Here is a 22124-nt window from a genome sequence, read left to right as displayed (position 1 = left end):
GTATGGGACATTGGAAAAAAAATGTTGAATTTCCCCATGGGGATGAATAAAGTATCTATCTATCTATCTATCTATCTATCTAACATATGAAGTAACGTGCAAAAGTGCGGCAGGTCGGTCGGGGCAGTGTGTGAGGGGCGAGGAGCAGCGTCACCGGTTCAGGTGGGAGACCATCCACACGTCACCAGATCCAGTTTCTCGCTCCCATTTCAACGCAGATCAGCAGCATCTGCTTCCGCGGCCAGCCCCCGCTCTCACAGTCTCTGGAATGGCGGTGGTTTTCTTTCTGTTCGTATCGTCGTATTCGTTTGCTGAAACGTATCGTCGGCTGTGAACCGGTGGGCTGATCGCTGTCTGCGGGACAAATTGGTCGGGTTCTCATCGGTCAGTGTTGAGGCCCGTCACTCGGGGTGAACGCGACCGGTAATTTCCCATCCGTGAGTACTGAACCCGATCCCGGGTGTGGGGAACCTGATGTTGGGCAAAGAGTCCTCGAGCTGGCAGCCTCTTCCCACTTCTTGGATACAACCTGTCGCGGTAGGTCCGGGTTCACACCGAACCGCCTGAAATGAGCCGCCGCTCAGTCCCTGGTGTTCTGGTCCCAGGAGCGGGATAATAGACAATACACAATAGACAGTAGGTGCAGGAGTAGGTCATTCGGCCCTGCTAGCCAGCACCGCCATTCACTGTGATCATGGCTGATCATACACAATCAGTACTTCGTTCCTGCCCTCTCCCCATATCCCTTGACTCCGCTATCTATAAGAGCTCTATCTAACTCTCTCTTGAATGCTTCCAGAGACTAGACCTCCACTGCCTTTTGGGGCAGAACACTTCACATATCCACCACTCTCTGGGTGAAAAAGTTTTTCCGCATCTCGATGAGGTGGTCATGCTGAGACTGAACCCATCCATTAAGATGCACCTGGGAAAATCTACCTCCATCACACGACCCGGTATCGGATCCAAACTCTACCTGGATCAATAACTGTTTTACATGTTCCCAGCACACTGGAAGCGGCCGTTCGGCCCGTTGTGTTCTTGCAGACACAGGGGTTAAACAGAGTAATCGCACCCTCAGGACACTGTTCCACGTGTATGAGTAGTTTTAATTTCCCCCGTTCAGACAGGACAGTGAGATCCAGATCTCTCACGTCCTTTCGGGGGACTGGGAACTTTATTTCCATCTTATTTCCATGTCTACGACTTGCCGAAATGCTGACAGTGTCCCCGATATCTGGCCCTATTAATGTGAGAATTAAGTCTTGTTCATTTATCTGGGATTCTCGGAAATGTGTACACTCACTCTGGAATTTCCAAATGAGCAACCCAGGATGTCTATATTTCCACACGATTGAAATGGGGAAGCTTTATTTTGTTTTAAATGTACAGAGATAGAGTGAAAATCGTGTCTTTAGTGTTATCCACACAGATAATACATTGCAGCAGTACATTGAGATAAAACAATACCAGAGTATAACGAATCCTTCTGGGTACAGAGGAAGTGCAGTGCAGGTAGATATGTGGTGCAAGGTCACATCGATTTAGACTGTGAGGTCAGGAGTCCACTCGTCACGCTGTTCGCTTCTAACAACAGAATGGACACCGTCCTTGACCCGGTGGCAAGTCTGTTTTATTTTATCTTGGCCCCTATGGGAGGGTGAGAAGTGAGAATGTTCAGAGTTGTGGGGATCCTTCATTATGCTGTCTGCTTTATTGAGGCAGTGGGGAAGTATAGATAGATTCCATGGAGGGGACGTTAGTTTCTATGTTGTACTCAGCTGTGCCCACAGTTCTCCACTATTTCATTCAGTTAAAGGAAGAGCAGTAACAGTATGAAGATGTAAAGTATGAAGATGGGATAATTTCTGCGGTGTATTGAAAAAGCGTGTAGAGAAGAAGAGTGCATATACCAAAGTTCTTATTATTTATTCTGGCTTTGTTATATTGGAATCTGTTATCTACTAGTGCTTACTATTATTTCAGGATCTGTGTATTGCTGGAGGGCTATCAAGGATCGTCCTTCATCCCCTTCTCCCATCAGGCTCCATCTGCTCATCCCCTGCACATCGTGTTCAACCTCTGTCCAGCCTGTATCCCATCACCTCAATGATATATATCAACCACCTTGTTCAAACTCTGACCAGCCTGTATCACATTGCTGCAATAATATATTTCAGCAAACTCTCTTTCAAACTTTGTCTTCATTCTGATGTTTTGTTTTGCATCTTTTCCGGGACTGGTCTTTTGACAGCTAGGACTACCAGAGGTGTAACTGAACACAGCACACGACAGGGTGAAAATAACCCTGTTTAGTTTCCCCTTTACAAAATGGCTGCAGTGTTAATCTTTGTCATAATGGAACTCATAGCATCTGATGTTTTTCGGTTATTTTCGGTGAGCCACTTCCTGTGTTTCCAGGGTAACAGCCCATCAGAGCTACAGCAAGTGTTGCCCATTTTAGTGTTCTGTGGTCACCGCCTCTCAGCGTAGACACAGTGTCCACAGGAGCAAATGTAACAGAACGACAGTGGAAGGAAGGGATGCTGTGAGTATTAACTGTGTGGTATGTATTACACAAGGTTCAGAATGAACTCCGAACTAACAAATTGTTTGGGCTGGGGTGGCATTTACAGTTTAGGGTAGCAATCAGTTATTATCCGTGCATTAAAGTAAAGAGGGAAAAATACTATTGCAGGAAATTTAAGTTAAGGAGGAGAAAATACCGGAGATGCTCAGCAGATCGGCAACATCTCGGACAGTCTCAGTTCTGGAACTGGGTCTTCCACCATTTCTCCTTTCAGAGATGTAGTCTGATGTACTGAGTTCCCAACATTTTCTACTTTATACTTTTACGTTTTGTTCCTGCTACACTGCAGGAAATATGGCAACCAACTGTGCTGCGCAAGATCCTACACAGCAAGTGATTATGATCAGATGTGCTTGGTTTAGCTGCTGGGGACAGGCTGAAGTGTAACCGCATCCTCTACATAGCATCGGCCCCGGCAGAGGGTCATTAGGTTCCAGTTCCACCTTAGTTTGTGAATCGGAAATGGCAGGAACACGAAGGCAAATCGCCGGCACCAAAGCGTCTTTGTATTGGTTATAATATTGCGCATGTGACTCTGAGGATATGGAAATGGCAGTATCCAGGGCTTCAATCCTGGTTGGTAATTCGACAGCTGGGATCGGAATTTTCTCAGCCTGCAGTGAAGCTGATATTTGGGCATTGGTTATGGGGAAATCACCATCTACACTGCCCAATGGGACATCCTTTCTGTCAAGTATTTGGGAGATTATTTAAGAGTTAACTAGGGAGTTAGGTGAAGTTGGGGAGTGATGTTGTCAAGATGGACTTTGGTACAGTCTCTAACAAGATCCCGCATGGCAGCTGATCTGGAAGGTTCGGTCACGTGGGATTCACGATGAGCTGGCGCGGTGGATTCACACCGGGCTCGAGAACAAGAAGCAGAGGGAGATTATTGAAGATGACTTTTGCAAATAGAGGCTTGTGATGAGGGCGATGTGTGTGCCAGTGTCGAGACCTCTATCATTCTTTATTCATGCCATTGATTTGTATATGAACGTACATGTCACGATTAATAAGTTTGAATTGAATTAAACTGAATTGATTTCTTACATCTTTCACATACACCAGGAGTAAAAGTCTTTACGTTACGTCTCGGTCCAAATGTGTCAATGTGTAATCAAAGTAATGTATATTAATTTATAATACATTGAATAGATCATGTGATATAGAGTAAACTCAAATCAGCGTGAGTTAATTAGTCTGATGACCTGATGGAGGAAGCTGTCTAGGAACTTGTTTGTCCTGGCTTTTATGTTGTTGTGCTGTCTCGCGGATGGTAGCAGCTGGAATAGATTGTGATTGTGATGACACTGGTCTCCAATGATCCTCAGGGCGCTTTCTACACACCTGTCCTTGTAAATGTCCTGAATCATGGGAGGTCCCATGCCAGGCAGTAATGCAGCCAGACAGAATGCTCTCGATTGTGCTTCTATAGAAAGTTCAGGATTTGGGGGCCAATTCTGAACTTACTCAACCGTCTGAGGTAAAAGAGGCGCTTGTGCCTTTTTCAACATACAACTGCTGTGAACAGTCCACGTGATGTCCTCGGTGATGTGGATGCCGACGAACTTAAAGCTGTTTGCCCTCTCAGCCCCGGATCCACTGATTTCAATAGGGGTTAGACCGTCTCCATTCCTCCTGTAATCCACAATCAGCTCCTTTGTTTTTGCGACATTGAGGGACAGGTTGTTATTTTGCCACCACTGTGTCAGGGAGATGACTTCTTCCTTGTAGGCCACCCCAGTACTGTTTGAGAGGAGACAAATCAATGCAGTGTCGTCGACAAATTGAATTATCAGATTGGTGCTGTGGGTGACCACACAGTCATGGTAATACAGGGAGAGTAAATTCGGGAGACTGGTTGATAAGGCAACAGGTGACAATGAATTTCAAAGACATCTTGGTCAGTTATAGAGATGGGCTGAGGAATGGCAAATGGTTTTCAACTTAGACAAGTGAGAGGTGGTTCATTTTGGACAGTCAAACTAGGTCGAACTGTAATAGTGAATGGGAGGGCAACGAGTGTTGAGGAACAGAGCGATCTTGGAGTACACGTGTACAGTTCACTGAAAGTGGGCGTGCAAGTATAGAGGTTGAAGAAGAAGGCTTTAATCATGCTGGCCTTCTTCAGTTAGAGCACTGAGTTCTGGATTATGGGTATTGTATTGTTGGTGCGGCTACACAGTATTATGTACAGTTGTGTTCACCCTACTGTAGAAAAGACATTATCATTCTGGAGAGGTTGCTGACGAGAAATCTGAAGATGTTGCCTGGACTCCAGAGCCGAGTCATAGGAAGAGGTTTGTCGAGCTGGATCTTTATTCCAGAGGAGAAAGAAGATGACATTGTTGGGTATCATAATATTAAGAGTGTAAATGAGAAGTGTAAGTGTAAATGAGAACAAAAAAGTATCCAAAGCAACAAAATTTTTTTAAAAAAACAAAATTATAGCGATCACAAGAATAAACAAAACAATATACATTAAGTATGACAACTTAAAAATATTGATCGTATATCCCTACAGTGACGTTAGGCACAGGAGTGTCTGGACATATGAGACTGACATTGATTCTGTGTCCATAAAGTGACGTTAGGCACAGGAGTGCCCAGAACTAACAAGAAATGTTAAATTAGTAGTAGGTGTGGTGTGGAGAGTGGGTTAGTGAGTGCAGGTGTTGATCAGGCTTACTGTTTGGAGAAAGTAACTGTTTTGAGCCAGATTGTCCTGGCGTGCGTGTTACAGATCCACAATTCCTTCAAGGTAGCACCAGGGCCGTAAAGGGAGATTTGGGCATATTGACCTTTATAACATAGGCTATTAAGAGGGGTGTCACTTGGGGACAGGAGGCTGGACCCAAGTGCAGGACGCAGGCACTGATGTACAAGTGGCGGGACAGGAATAACTAAAGGATAGAACCAGATGGGGAGACCAGGGCGTGCGAAAGAGAAAGGGCCTGCTAGGTAATCCTGGGGTTCAGAGAGAGTTCGTGGCTAGGCTGGATCCCGGAGTCCGTGGCTTGGCAGGGTGCTTGGAGTTTTCCGTGGCTAGGCCGGGTCTTGGAGTTCCGTGGCTAGGCCGGGTCTTGGAGTTCCGTGGCTAGGCCGGGTCTTGGAGTGAGTTCCGTGGCTAGGCCGGGTCTTTGAGTTCCGTGGCAAGGCTGGAGAGCCCCCTGGGCGGCCGCATAATTCCTGGGCAGGGCCGCCTCCCTGGCCGGAACACGGAGGCCCGGGCAGGACGCGGAACACCTGGGCAGGTGCGGGCACAATCCGTAGAGGGCAAGGGGTAGGAAAGGGCAGAGACCTCAGGGTGGGCCGCATACTTCTGGGCAGGTTCGCCTCCCAGACGGGAACACGAAGGCCCGGGCAAAACGAAGGACACCTGGGCAGGTAGCGGACACAACCCATCAGAGGTGAGGTGTAGGAAGGGGAAAGAATCCCCCCGCCGGGCAAAGGCAGTCCGGCCTGCTACCTGACGGAGGCAAGGTATCCGAGGGGAACTTGGTCCGGGGTGACTCCAAGGCTGATTCACGGAACTTGAGGATAAAGACGTGGGCCCTGCAAGCCGGGACGTCCGGAGCGAACAGAGCCGATCGGACGAAACACCTCGGAACATGGCAAAGGAGCTCGTACAAGACAACCAGTGAAAAGGACAAAACAGGTCAGAGTAAGACGACCACCCCAACTCGGCTCAGTCTCAGAGTCCCTTATATCCCCCTGCCAGCTGATAGGCAACAGGTGCACCTTCTTAAGCCAAGGTGATCCTGTTTGGCTTAAGGGTGACAGGAGGGACGGCTGCAAGACCCGGAGTCCGGAGTACGCGGACCGGATCAAGACCCGGAATGCGGCTCAGGACCGGACCATAACAGGGGGTTGGGATAATAATGATAAAGTTGTAAAAGACACCGTGATTCCAAAATATGCAGAACTGTGTGTAGTTCTTTTCAGCTGCTTGGAGGAAAGATATCGATAGGCGTGGAAGTGTACAGGGAAAATTACACGGACATTGCTGGTAACTCAGGAAATAATTATAGTGACATGTAGAACTGGATAGATCTTGATTACCTGGAATGCAGGGGAATGAGGGGGTACACTAGAAGTTTTTAAATTTTTCTATGCCATTTGCCCTACAATTAAAGAGAGTGTCCAGTGACCCCTGGTTGAGAACCCCTGCAATATATGATGGTATAAATAGGGTAAATGCGGGTGGGCATTTTCCCCTCAGGTTGGATAAGATCATCGATCTAGGGCAAGAAGTGATACATTTACGGGGAATCTGAGGGGGAGCTACTTCACTCAGAGGGTGTGCGAATGCGGAAACAACTCTCAGCAGAGGTAATAGATGAAGGTTCAATAGTAGGATCTGAGAGATATTTGGTTGGGTATATGGATGAGCGAGATCTAGAGGGCTATGGTCTGAGTGCAGGGCGATAGGACCACACTGGACACGGCACGGACTGGATGGGCTAACAGGCTTGTGTTTGTCCTGTCATTGTTCTATGAATCTGAATTGAAACTTCTACACATAATCGACATTTGTTGCAGACGTGTCGTATCCAACAATGTGTTTTTATTTCGGACCAGCATCTGCACTGCTGAGAGTTCAGTAGAGCTGGAACTACCATGAGGTTTACTGAATGCACCTCGAAAGGGTAAAAACAAGCACTGGAATTTGGAAGGATGTTGAACATGTTTCTCGCTCTCTGGTTGCTGACTCTCAGCGGAGAGAGAGTGGACTGAGATAAGAGGATTCTTTGAGCATTTACTATACGAGATGGAATGTATTGTAGGGATTGTATTTATGCAATTCTGTTCAGGGTATCAATCATCTTGCAGCCAGTCCATTGTTTCTGCATCAATAAAATATAAAAAATCTCCTCTACTGAGTTTCCAGTGCTATATTTTCAATGTTATATTTAACACATTTTGTTCCTGTTACACGACGGGGAAAGTGGCTGCTAATTGACCTGGGCTACACCGCACTCAACAATAAAATAATGAACAAATGTACTCAATGTAACTGGGAGACAATTTGAAGTGTATCAGCACCCTCTTTGTGACCAAATGCCCATGTTTCCCAACTGCGCTCCGTCCAGACAAAAGATCATCAGGCTCCATTTCTGTCATGGTTTGATCTGGGTGTGTACGTTTTTGGTCTGGGATTAGCTGAGACACTGCCGCATATTACCGGCATCAAAGAGCCCTGGGAGATTTGATGCTTGCTATACAATCTTGGGATTTGGCTCCAAGAATATGAAACTGTCAGAGTTTGGGCTTCGGTCTACGTTGGTGCTTTTACAGATGCGGCTGGACGTTCCTCCTTCCGCAATGAAGCAGACGTCTCCGGTGACTGGATATTGGTAGCGCGAATCTCTCAGTGCGGGATGTAGGAACACCCAGTGTGAGATGTGGAAAAGATGTGTGAGGCTCTCGGTGTGGGCTGTGACCCTCTGAAGTTGGTTCCTGGGATACCACACATGTTTTGACCCAGATAAAATGAATCAGGGGTCAAGTTGTCCGGGTTTATGAGCTACTGAGCGAGTATTTCTGTTCTGTGCTCAGATGTTTGGTTCCTTTGGAAGTAAAGCAGAGAATAATTTCCCATTCCTTCCATCACAGGGAGAGGCTGTGATTAAATGCACTGTTTTATGTTTGCACCAGTAGAAAAAGACTGGGGTTTCAGAATTCAATTCACATTTGGAAATTCCCCCCCCCCCCCACTGTCACCTGTCTACCTGCCAGTGGGAGTCAAACAGAAATTCAAGATGCTGAAGATAGAACAGAACGTTGAACAGTACATCACAAGAACAGACCATTCAGCTACAATGGTGTGCAAACCAGCTGAAAAGTAAATCAACCTCCCCAAAAAAAAGCTAATGACTCCTACCTACACAATGTCCGTATACTCACAATCTTCCTCGCTCCCCTGTGTCTATCTAAATGTCTTTTAAAAGCATCCACCGTATTTGCTTCCACCACCCTAACTGACAGCGCATTCCAGGCATCCACACCTCTCTGAGTAGAACAACTTACCCTCAAATTTCCTTTGCATCTACTCCTTCATACCTTCATTTCATGTCCTCTGGTATTAGACATTTCTAACCAGCAAAATGATACTCCCTGTCTACTCTGGTGATGTCTTTCATAATCTGAAAAACCTGTATCAGATCTTCCCTCAGTCCGCACCGCCCCATGGAGAAAAATCCAAGATTTCCCATTAAAAACTGGATGATGTTTGAATCCATTCTGACGGAAGGTCAGGAAAACGAATCTCTGACTTTTTTCCTCTCCCCACAGCCGTCCCTTACCTGTTCAGCGTTTCTAGTGATTCCAGTTTCTCTTTATTACATTCACCCTAGAACATTTGAAATCTCCTGCGAATGGATCAGTGTACCAGCGCTCGTTTTGTCAGAGTTGATAGAAGTGTAAAGAAACCATAGCTTTTCCCACTCCATTATCCTGGTAACAATTGTCATGTTTTTTCCCGGAAATGTATTCAGTCCAGCTGTTGCTAACAAGGTTCACCAGAATAATTTGAGGAATGGTAAGCATTATTCATGACGAGCATTTGATGGCTCTGGGACTGTGTTCATTGGATTTCAGAGGTATGGTGTTTGAGGGTTGTGGGGTGGAGTGTTTGGTGAGGGGTGATTATTTACACCAATTGAATAATAGCAAGTCTGGATGCAGTGAGAATGGAGAGGGTGTCTTGACTAGCCACGGAGTCTGGGATCTGAAACTACTGCCTTAGAATAAAGAAGCATCACTTTAAATCTGAGATGTGAGAAATTACTTCAGAAAAATGTTGGGTGAGATGTGGAATTTGTTACCACAGAGGGTGGTGGAGGATATCATTGGGTATATTTATGTTCTGGATTGCTAAATAGGTTGAGTATTATAACAGGGAAGCAAAAATACGGTGTTGGAAAAAAATCCTCCATGATTGATTATGAAGCAGAATAGATTGACCGAATCACATGATTCTACTCCTATGTATACTTGTATCTTATATCATGACTGAACAATGACTTCTTTGTATCCCATCACAAACAAGAGAACATTTTCAAATGCTGGAAATGCAAACAACACACTAAATTCTGGAGGAACTCAGCAGGCAAGGCAGCATCTATGGAAGAGAGTAGAGTCGACATACAGATGCTGCTTGGCCTGATGAGTTCCTCCAGCATTTTGTGCATGTGTTCTTGTGTATCCAATGTCAGGCTTCTGACTCCGAGTTTCCATTCATTCAGTCAGGAGGAAGTTTGGTGAGTCTCATTTACGCTAGCACTGGTCATTTAGACATTACATTTCTGTACCAAGAGAAATAGAAAATACCTGGATTGAGACTGAATAAACCTAGAAGTACCAGTTATGCCAGTTGCAATCATCCCAGATCTGCTGCCAGCATCAGCTCTGTGAAGCCACGCACATTCCCTCATGTTGGTTGCTCATTTCAAACATATCACTTCTGATGTTTCCTTGCTTGTCTGTGCTAAGTCAGAATAATTTCAAAATGCCTGACAATTTCCTCCCTCTGGAAGACGCCACAGTTGTTTCCTGTTGTAGTGATTATATCACTGCAGTGATAGACTAACAAACTTTTTCAACCTTTGTCCAGTCTGTGTCCCACCAACTCAATGATATCTATCAAACATCTTATACAATTTCTGTCCAACCTGTACCCACCCATAATTAGCTATCAACAATATTTGTCCTCCATTGTCTTGATCGTGAAGTATTTTGCCTCACTGAGATATTTCCGTAATCGGTGTTTGTTACCTGAAACTACCAGAAGATTTATTTAAAGCAGAACGAGGAAGGATAAAGACAGTCACCACAATCTTAGTTTCAAAGTTACCAAATGGCCACTGTGTTAATCTTTGTCAACAGGAGATTCTCCATTTAAAGCTGAGACTGTTATTTATTGTTTTGGTCATTTTTGGAGAGTTACATTGTCTGGGAGCAGATGTAACAGATTAATAGTGGCGTGGGGAGGAAGTTACGAGCATTGACCTTATCGGCTGTATCATCCCTGTGTTGGAATGAGGAGGAACCTAATGAATGTGGGCATCACATTTGTGCAACTTTGTTCAGGCCATCACAAACATCTTGTAATCGGTCAATAGTTGTGCATTTTTTAAAGTAAAAAAAGAGAAAATGCTGGACGTGTTCAGCAGATCGGGCAGAATCTTGGACAATCCCAGTTCTGATGCTGGGTCTTCCACAGTTTCTCTTTCCACAGATCCGATCTGATGTACCAATTTTCCAGCACTTTACTTTCTATTTTATATTAAAAACGTTTCATTCCTGTTAGTCTACAGGAAATGTGACGGCCAACTGTGCTGGGCAAAATCTCGTTTAACAATAAGATAATGATAAAATGTGTTCCGTTTAGCTGCTGGAGACAATGTGAAACGTATCCATGCCTGCTGAAGAACCACGCCCAGGTTTTCCAGCCCAATATCTGGCCCAGTCACAGGATTATCAGGTGCACATGGAGAATATGTTTCCATTAGACCAGCAGTCTGGGTTCTGACATCACAGTCTCAGCATAAAGAAGCATCCCTTTAAAATTGTGATGAGAGGAATATCTTAAGTAAAGGTTGGCTGATCTGTGGAATTGGTTGCCACAGAGTGTGGTTAAGGCTGCCATTTAGGTATATTTATGGCAGAAGTTAATATATTTGTGGTTTGAAGGTAGCTTCGGGGTTACAGGAGGAATATGGTGTTGGAATAAAACTCAGCCATGGGTTGGACGGTGGAGCAGACTCGATGGACCGAATCACTAATCCTGTTCTTGTGGCTTATGTCCCACCATGACTGAATGATGACTCCTTCATCACCCATACCAGGTTTTGTAACGTGCGAGGGACAATTACAGATTTGTTCACTACGATCATTATGTTTATCTTCAATGTTTGAATTTCAGTGTTTTGTCTTTCTTTTTGGAACATTGTGCAGAAATGTTCTCCTTTGTATTGTTAACGTGCTTCATTATCTATCTGGTTAAAGTTTGACCTGCGGTGCGAGATTTATTGGAAGAGAAAACCACGAATGAAGATGACAGAACAGCAACAAGTGAACCAGGGCTGAAATCATCGACTGTAAATTACCCCTCTGATTCAGGGTTTCCTTTGATTCCGTCAGGAGAGAGACTGGTGAGTCTCAGTTACTCAAGCAGTGGTCTTTAGATACTACATACCTGCACAAAGGAAGGTAGGAAATAGTTGGAGTGAGACTGAATCTGCCCAGAAGGCAGTGGATGTAGTCTATATGGACTTCAGCAAGGCCTTTGACAAAGTTCCACATGGAAGGTTAGTTAAGAAGGTTCAGTCGTTAGTTATTAATGCTGGAGTAATAAAATGGATTCAACAGTGGCTAGATGGGAGATGCCAGAGAGTGGTGGTGGATAATTGTTTATCGGGATGGAGGCCGGTGACTAGCGGGCTGCCTCAGGGATCTGTTTTGGGCCCAATGTTGTTTGTAATATACATAAATGATCTGGATGATGGGGTGGTAAATTGGATTAGTAAGTATGCCGATGATACTAAGGTAGGAGGTGTTGTGGATAATGAGGTGGGTTTTCAAAGCTTGCAGGGAGATTTATGCCGGTTAGAAGAATGGGCTGAACGTTGGCAGATGGAGTTTAATGCTGAGAAGTGTGAGGTTCTACATTTTGGCAGGAATAATCTAAATAGAACATACAGGTTAAATGGTAGGGCATTGAGGAATGCAGTGGAACAGAGAGATCTAGGAATAACAGTGCATAGTTCCCCGAAGGTGGAGTCTCATGTAGATAGGGTGGTGAAGAAGGCTTTTGGAACGCTGGCCTTTATAAATCAGAGCATTGAGTACAAAAGTTGGGAGGTAATGTTAAAATTGTACAAGGCATTGTTAAGGCCAAATTTGGAATATTGTGTACAGTTCTGGTCACCGAATTATAGGAAAGATATCAATAAATTAGAGAGAGTGCAGAGACGATTTACTAGGATGTTACCTGGGTTTCAGCACTTAAGTTACAGGGAAAGGTTGAACAAGTTAGGTCTCTATTCATTGGAGCTGAGAAGGTTGAGGGGGGATTTGATCGAGGTATATAAAATTTTGAGAGGGATAGATAGAGTTGACGTGAATAGGCTGTTTCCATCGAGAGTAGGGGAGATTCAAACGAGAGGACATGATTTGAGAGTTAGGGGGCAAAAGTTTAAGGGAAACACGAGGGGGTATTTCTTTACTCAGTGAGTGATAGCTGTGTGGAATGAGCTTCCTGTAGAAGTAGTGGAGGCCAGTTCAGTTGTGTCATTTAAGGTAAAATTGGATAGGTATATGGACAGGAAAGGAGTGGAGGGTACTGGGCTGAGTGCGGGTAGGTGGGACTAGGTGAGATTAAGAGTTCGGCATGGACTAGGAGGGCCGGAATGGCCTGCTTCCGTGCTGTGATTGTTATATGGTTATATGGTTATAAGTACCAGTTATGCCTCTGTCAGACCAGTTACGATCACTCCGGGTCTGATGATGTGTTGTCTTTAAATTCACTCACATTCCCTCAGCGTTTGCTCATTTCAAGGACTTGCATCTTGTGAAGTAGCATTTGGTCACTTCTGAGTTGGGAGATGGAGACAAATGGCAGAGTTTATACTCAATATCTTTCAAACTAAATAATTGTTTGAACTTGCTACAAATTTTCTTGCCATTTTCTCCTTGGAGCGATAGAGGATTGGAGCTGAGCTGATAAAGGTGGATAAGATGATGAGAGGCATTGATCGTGCGGATAGCCAGAGATATTTTCCCAGGGCTGAAATGACTGATATGAGGGGGCATAGTTATTAGGTGGTTGGAATTAGATGGAGGGGGGATTTTAGGGGAGTAGTGGTGGGTGTGGAGTGCATTGCGGACGACTGTAGTGGAGGCGGATACAATAGGGTCTTTTAAGAGAGTCTTAGATGGGTTTGTGGAGCTTAGAATATAGTGTTATACACTTGGATAACTCTAGACAGTTTCTAGAATAGGTTACAAAGTCAGCAGAACATTGTGGGCCGAAGGACCTGTAATATGCTCCAGATTTATATGTTCCATGTTCCAACTTACCACCAATACCCTATGTATTCCCAACTAGGTTATTGATATAGGTGACAAGTAACAATAGGTGTAAACACGGGGAACAACTGGCCTGGATTCCAAGAAACAGCCTCTCAGCATCACCCTCTGCTTCCTGCCATTCAGCTGTTGCCAGACTCTGGGGCTCTGTCACAAACACTATGTTAACAAGAACACTGGTTAGTAATTAATATGAAAGGCAAATTGCTGCTTCCTGAAAGGTCATGGATCTTGTCTGATTCAATAGACCATCTTCTCCTTTGTTTACGACTTAATTTGTCCTGGGACCCATCCTTCTGGGTGACACTGCGTCTGATAATCCTTATCCCCAACTTCCTTCCACCTCGCCAATGGCCCCACACCCTTTCCACCATTTACCCCACACCCGCACACGTAGAGTGATCCACATCGCATACATCCCAAACATCCCTCCACTCTGCCAATGGCCTCACACCCTTTCCACCATTTATCCCACACCCGCACACGTAGAGTGATCCACATCGCATACATCCCAAACATCCCTCCACTCTGCCAATGGCCTCACACCCTTTCCACCATTTACCCCACACCCGCACAAGTAGACTTATGCACATCACCCTCATCCTCCCTCCCAGCTTCGGGAACCACGAATAATGGATCCCACGGTCTCGGCTCGGGCACAAAACTAAAACAAAAGCTGAAAGACCAGACAATCTGGACTCTCCAGCCATCTGGCTTGGTCCTGGCCCACTTCCACCGCAATTAACGCTCGATTTACACAAATCTGGGATCAGCCTCTTCCTCACCGCCGCCTGAACAGAAGAACCACTGGATGATGCCCATTAGGTTTCATTTGTTGTTCCCCTGAAATCATTAAAAACGTCTATTGAACAGCTTTTGAAAACAAGCTGTCACCCACATGTGATGTCACTCTGCACCTCTCCATGCCTGATGACACGTGTGGGTTCCCAACACCGGGATCTTGACGTCACTTTGTACCTGCAGATGCCTGATGTCACATATAACCATATGACAATTACAGCACGGAAACAGGCCATCTCGGCCCTTCTAGTCCGTGCCAAACGCTTACTCTCACCTAGTCCCACCGGCCCGCACTCAACTCATAACCATCCATTGCTCTCTTGTCCATATACCTATCCAATTTTACTTTAAATGACAATACCGAACCTGCCTCTACCATTTCTGCTGGAAGCTCGTTTCACACAGCTACCACTCTCTGAGTGGAGAAATCCCCCCTCGTGTTACCCCTAAAATTTTACCCCCTAACTCTCAACTCATGTCCTCTTGTTTGAATCTCCCCTACTCTCAATGGAAAAAGCCTATCCACATCAACTCTATCTATCCCCCTCATAATTTTAAATACCTCTATAAAGCCCCCCCAACCTTCTACGCTCCAAAGAATAATGACCCAACTTGTTCAACCTGTCCCTGTAACTTAGGTGCTGAACATGTGGGTTCCCCACTCCAGGATCCGACGTCATGTGTGCAGTTCTTTATGTCACCTAGGCGCTGAGACGTTTGAACTTTACTGACCCACTCACCCCACCATAGAGTCAACAGAGGAGTTACACTCTTCCCATTGGAGCAAAACGATGTCAATCACTGGTTACACTTAATAGCCGAGGCGGACTAGCCGAGAGGGTGTTACCCTGCTGAGCAAATCTCCCGCTCCCGCACCGAAACACCCCATTGAATGGGAACAAATCCCAAACTTAATGTCGCACTTGCTGATTTATTTCCATTTCCCTCCATGGGAAGTAGGGAGTGCTTGTGAAGTGACTTCTGCGGCTGGAGTATAATGTATCGCTGACAGGCAGGAGGAGACCGTCGGTCCATTGGCTTGATGCAGGCTCCCTGCGGAGGGAGTGATCCACAAGAAGGACGAGGATGAGGGATTTTACTGAAAGGATAAAGATGGTGTGAGAGGAGGTGGACAGGAGGAAGTCTGAGAGGATGTTTGTTCCGGTGGGGGAATCAAGTAGCAGCATGGTGAAGGAGCCCATTAGTAGTGGGGAAGGGACAAGAGAGATTCGCCTATGGAAATGCCTGAGCCCACGGTGGTGGCGAGCAGAGATATTCACCACTTTGTTGGATAAATACTGGCAGACTGTTGAGCTGCAAGTGGGGTTGTGGGACCTTCACACCGAACTGCCGCTCAGCCCCGTTGGAATAGGCCCGACACAGGAAATTAGGACCATATCTGTGGGCACTGTGGTTAGCATTTTCTCTTTGGGCTGAAGGTTCTGTGTCTGTGCTCTGTATCTCTGTGTCTCTATCAGTACGATGCGTTAAATATCACTGGACAGACATACAGATGTGGTGTGGAAGTTGATGTTATTGGGGAATGTTTAGTCCCTGAGCAAACTGCTGCTCTGATACAGGGGCTGGAGGTACTGTCATATTTACAAAGTGATCGTTTTCCCTCTGACCTTCTCATGTAATTCAGGGCATCACCAGCAGGTGGAGATTTCCTGCACCGGGACCATTGTGCAAACAAGAAGAGACAACTAAGAATCGTCAGTCAGAATCAGAATGGACACAGGTAAGATCAGTGGAATCTTTATAATCTATTATATTGGTGCACTATAGTTCAGATGAAGAAACTTAAACAGATGCTAACAGACACAGAAAAGTTTCATCAAACAGGGTTGTTGAATCTGTTGGTAAAGAGGCCCTGAGTAATCGATCAATCCAACAGTTCCAGCACAGGGACCTGACACCGGTAATGGTTGAATGATTCCGCTCACCATGCAAAACATCACCTGATTGAAAGTAGCAGAAAGTCTTGAGTAAAGCGATATGAGTACAGTTCAGCTTGTGGAAGGGCGGTTACCTGTAGGTTTTTGACATTTTTGCATAGTGGAGATGTGGGGAGCTTTCCGGAGTCTCCGGAGTGGCGGAGTTGGAGAATGTTTCCAATGGGTGGAATAGCCTAGGCAACAGCTCTTTGTAAATGAATCATTCTTACAGATTTAAAGTATGTTATCACATTTTAATGCACTACTGAACATAAGATTCTGCTGATGCTACAAATCCAGAGTAAACACATACACGATGCTGGTAGAATTCAGCAGGTCAGGCAGCATCCATGGAAATAAATAAATAATCTACGTTTTGGGCCAAAGTCCTTCTTCAGGACTGGCCAAGGAAGGGTGGATCTCATGAAGGGTCTCAGCAGTTTGGAAAGTCCGTGCAACTGGCTTTACGGACTTAGTCCCAGCCCGGTGTATTGTCATAGACTAAAGAATGCAGCGCAAGTGGTGAGGACCAAGAAGGAATGGTCAAGGGAGGCAGAGGTTTGAGCAGGTGGACTGGACAATATTCAGGGATATTTGAATCTGAATGAATACAGCACAGTTGTCACCAACTTCATTAAGCCCTGTGTGAATGAGTGGGTTCCGTCGAGAACATTACATAAATTCCCATTCAAAAGCTGTGGATGAACCAGGGGATTTAAACTTTGCTTAACTCTGCCCATTTAGAAAATCATCTATTCTTGTGTTCCTCCTAAGTGCATAACCACACACTTTTCCAACTCTGTATTGTCTGCCATTTCTTTGACTACTCTCCTAATCTCTCCACAGTAGGGTCACCTGCTGCCTCCCTGCTTCCTCAATACATCCTGCCCCTTCACCCATTTTTGTACTGTCTGAGAACTTGGCTACACAGACATCAATTCCATCATTGACGTGTAAACCAAAGAGGTCCCATCACAGACTTCCGTGACACACCGGCAGCCAACAAGAAAAGGCTCCCTTTGTTCCCACTCTGTGCCTCCTGCCAGTCAGCCTGTCCTCTATGCATGCCCGATAATACCATGGACTCTTACATTGCTTAGCAGTCACATGGGCTTAACCTGGTCAAAGATCTTCTGAAAATCCAAGTATGCAACATCTACTGGTTCTCCTTTGTCCACCCTGCTTGTTGCTTCTTTAAAGAATTCCAACATATTTGTCAGGCAAGATTTCCCCTTCAGGAAACCATGCTGACTTTGCCCACGTGGAAGTCTGCAGATGCTGGAAATTCAACCAACACACACAAAATGCTGGTGGAATGCAGCAGGCCAGGCAGCATCTATAGTAAGAAGTACAGTCGACGTTTCCGGCCGAGACCCTTCGTCAGGACTAACTGAGAGAAAAGATCGTAAGAGATTTGAAAGGGGGAGGGGGAGGGGTAGATCTGAAAAGAGAGGAGAAGACAGCAGGGGGAGGGAAGAAGCTGAGCAGGAAAGTTGATTGGCAAAAGGGATGAAAAGATGGAGAAGGGGAGGATCATGGGAAAGGAGGCCTCCGGGGAAAGAAAGAGGGAGGGAAACCCAGAGGAAGATGGAGAGCAGGCAACGAGTCAATTTGAGAGACGGAAAGTGAAGAAAAACAAGAAGAAAAGAAAAGGGTGAACAAAATATAAATATAATTAAGAGATGGGGTAAGAAGGGGAGGGGTGGATTAACAGAAGTTAGAGAATTCAATGTTCATGCCATCAGGTTGGATGATATCCAGACGGAATATAAGGTGTTGTTCCGACAACCTGAGTGTGGCTTCATCTTGACAGCGGAGTAGGCCATGGATAGACAAATCAGAATGGTAATGGGACGTGGAATTAAAATGTGTGGCCGCTGGGAGATAATGCTTTCTCTGGCGGACAGAGCGTAGGTGTTCATCGAAACGGTCTCCCAGTCTGCGCCGGGTCTCACCAATCTATAGAAGGCCGCACCGGGAGCACCCGACGCAGTATATCACACCAGCCCACTCACAGGTGAAGTGTTGCCTCACCTGGACGGACTGTCTGGGGCCCTGAATGGTGGTGAGGGAGGAAGTGTAAGGGCAGGTGTAGCACATGTTCCGCTTACAAGGATAAGTGCCAGGAGGGCGATCGGTGGGAAGGGATGGGGGGGGGGGGCAGGACGAATGGACAAGGGAGTCGCGTAGGGAATGATCCCTGCGGAAAGCAGAAAGAGGCGGGGGAAGGGAAAATGTGCTTGGTAGTGGGATCCCGTTGGAGGTGGCGGAAGTTACGGAGAATTATATGTTGGACGCGGAGGATGTTGGGCTGGTAGATGAGGACAAGGGGAACCCTATCTCTTGTGGGGTGGCGAAAGGATAGGGTGAGAACAGATGTGCGTGAAATGGGAGAGAAGCGTTTGAAATCAGAGTTGATGGTGGAGGAAGTAAAACCCTTTTCTTTAAAAACAGAAGCCATCTTTTTCATCCTGGAATGAAAAGTCTCATTTTGAGAGCAGATGCGGCGGAGACGGAGGAACTGTGAGAAGGGGATGGCAATTTTGCGAGAGACAGGGCGGGAAAAGGAATATTCCAGGTAGCTGTGAGAGTCTGTAGGCTTATAGTAGATATCAATAGATAAGCCGTCTCCAGAGGTAGAGACAGAAAGATCCAGAAAGGAGAGGGGGGTGTCGAAATTGGACCAGGAAAATCTGAAAGCTGGAGAAAGCTGGAGGCATAGTTAATGAAGTCGACGAGCTCAGCATGCGTGCAGGAAGCAGCGCCAATTCATTCGTCAATGTAGCGAAGGAAAAGTGGGGGACGGATACCCGTATAGGCTTAGAACATGGACTGTTCCACAAAGCCAACAAAAATGCAGCCATAGCCCCGAGCCTGGGCCCACACGGGTGTCCATTGCTACACCTTTAGTTTGGAGGTAGTGGGAAATGCCAAAAAAAAAAAATTAGAGTAAGGTCCAATTCCGCTAGACGGAGGAGAGTGGTGCGATAGGGGAACTGGTTAGGTCTGGAGTGCTTTGAGCCCTTCACTCTCCGCTTCTTTCTGATGGAAACTCAGCCATTTTCATCTTGGAGGACTCCTCTCCAGCATTGTGGATAACATCATAAGGCAATACCGGTAATTAAAATAAAAATGACAGTCTCCGTCATTAAGAACTCCCGTCACAGTCTTCTCCTTCCATCAACAAGAATGTAGGGGAGCCTATGCACCCATACTCAGTGTTTTAGTAACAACGTACCCACCGCTATCACTGGAACAGTCAGTGTTAATCATCAGATTGAGAGGAACCGTTTGGATTATTAAGGCGATTTACAACAATGGTCGAGGGTAGAGCAGTAACTCGGAAAAGTCATGCTATAGCTGTAGGAAACTTTGATCAGGGCCCAATTGCAGTTTGTGTTTAGTTCTGGTTTGTGGAGTCTCCCGACAAGGTGCAAAACAATACTATATGGATTACAGAGTATCAGCTATAAGGAGACATTGGACAAGCTTGTATTTCTTTCCTTACAGTCTCAGGGTTTGATGCTGGGGTATTGAGAGGCATATATTACATAGGCAGTCAGTCACTTACTCCGGATGGAAATGTGTAAACCAGAGGGCATGAAGTTTTGTGAGGGGGGTTGTGCAAAGGAGATTTACAATGCTCGTTTTCCATTGAGAGTGATCAGGGCCTGGAACGCGCTGCCAAGGAGGTGACGGTATCCGATACGACTGCAACGTTTTAGAGACAGTCAAACCGGCACATGGACAGGCAGGGACTGGAGGTATATAGACCATGAGCAGATAGACCACCTTGCCACCGTGGGCGACACAGACGTGGTGTCACGAAGGTTCTGTTCCTGTGCTGTCCTGTTCCATGTTCTCTGTCTGTTCACAGATCTGAATTTCGCTCTCTCCACCTTCCTGTCAAATTGTGAGGATCACCAACTGTTCCAGTTGACGGTATTCTACATGGACAGACTGCAGCAGGCTATTGGAGAGGGTGTGGAGGATCTCGGCCTCATGTTATTAGGCAAGGATCGCTTCACCAGAAGAGAGTATCAGGTAAGTGGAAAGGACACCAACAGACTGAGTGTGGATGCTTCAACAGCCTGACAGAACAGATGTAAACAAACAGGTCTGTGTGGGTCAACAAGGCAGACCAGTGCTGCAGTCACACTGAGCCTTTATTTGGCAGATACAAAATGTGACAGGAGTCTCTCCAATTATCTGAACACATTCATTTTTAGCCGGGTTAGGATACAGTCAATGATTGAGCAGATTGTTAATGATGTAACATAATGGGTACTGGCAATGGATAGAGAAAGACTTTATATTAATCTGTCCAACTTCCCAACATGTGTCGAATGTTTGAGCTCGGCGACCATGCAGCAGTGTTGCCTTGAAGACTCCTGGGATCCCACAATCCATATAGATTGTGCTGTCTTTCTCCACCTATATCCGAGGTCTGCCTTCACTTGTCATTCGATCCCACGGATCAGTTGAATAGTCAGAACTGGACTAGTGTCTCTCCTTTGAACTACTGACGCTGTCTCTTTCGATCAAATATCCCATCATGCCTTATGGTTCAGTTACATTCGGTTCCCTGCGACAGTGTCAGTTTGAGGTAGTAGTTACTACAGCATGTAATGTTAACACTGAGAATTGCAAAATTAGAGTAACTGAAAATATTCCAAAAATCCACATTTAACCTAGGCACATTTACGAGCTGCCAACCAGACTGAATTTTAGCAAAGAGACATTGATTGTAACTATCCACTACATTTTCCATCAGACAGCTGTTTCACTTCAAACTTCCTTCTTTGCATTACTACCAGTCGGCTTTGTTCTCACACACATGCACAAAGGTCCTGCGATTCACTGCCAGTTCCCAGCTGTAGCCTGACACTGGACCCCCATGGATCCCAGCAGTGACTTGTGAACCTGCTGCAGTTCACCAGAGATTTACCGTGGCGAAAATCGACAAGGACCCTGTTATCGTCCAATCTAGTCTTAGTAAAAGAACTCCACAGTACAGCAACAGGCTATTCAGCAAACCTATTCCACACTGACCTAGCAACCTGCTTAGCCCCATTGATCTGCACCCAGTCTGGAAATGTCATACTCCTCCCATCCATGTACTTATCCAAATTGCCCTTAAGTGTTGAAATCGAATCCAGACCAACCACTTCCGATGGCAACCTCTGAGCGAAGTAGCCCCTCATATTCCCTTTCACCTTTCATCTTTAATCCATGACATCTAACTCTATTCACAGCCAACCTCGGTAGTAAATGTTTGATTGCATTTATCAGGTTTATATTGTATAAACTTTTATACTTCTATCAAATCTCTCTTGACTCTCCGACACTTTTGGTCATAATGTCCTAACCTAATCAGACCTCGTCTATCTCTCATGTCCGCAAGTCCTCGGGACATCTCTGTAAATTTATTCTACACTCTTTCATAGGTCGGTGCACACAATACCCCAAGTTATACCACAGCAACATCTTATTCAATTTCAACATAATATCCCAACTTCGGCATTCCTGACAAAGGGTCTCGGCCCGAAACTTCGACAGTGCTTCTCCTTATAGATGCTGCCTGTCCTGCTGTGCTCTACCAGCATTTTGTGTGTGTTGTTTGGCATTCAGTACTTCGATATATGGACTCCTATGTCCTAAGTAGTAGCAGGAAGGTGGTACAGGAGTTTCCTGCAGTCATCACC

General features: G+C 45.6%; 1 protein-coding gene across 1 annotated transcript in view; it reads left to right on the top strand.

Moving 5' to 3' along the window:
* Positions 1 to 11670: 11670 nt before the first annotated feature.
* Positions 11671 to 22124, top strand: part of LOC140722695 (NACHT, LRR and PYD domains-containing protein 12-like) — a 34751-nt gene continuing 24297 nt past the window's right edge. Inside the window, exons 1-3 of the mRNA XM_073037394.1 lie at positions 11671 to 11745; positions 16128 to 16223; positions 20297 to 20463. Of these exons, the coding sequence (XP_072893495.1) occupies positions 16214 to 16223; positions 20297 to 20463 (177 nt within the window). The 5' untranslated portion in view covers positions 11671 to 11745; positions 16128 to 16213. The remainder of the gene's footprint in view (positions 11746 to 16127; positions 16224 to 20296; positions 20464 to 22124) is intronic.

This window comes from Hemitrygon akajei, unplaced genomic scaffold, assembly GCF_048418815.1.
Source record: "Hemitrygon akajei unplaced genomic scaffold, sHemAka1.3 Scf000085, whole genome shotgun sequence".
Taxonomy (NCBI): Eukaryota; Metazoa; Chordata; class Chondrichthyes; order Myliobatiformes; family Dasyatidae; genus Hemitrygon; species Hemitrygon akajei.
This window is presented reverse-complemented; position numbering and strand designations above follow the sequence as displayed.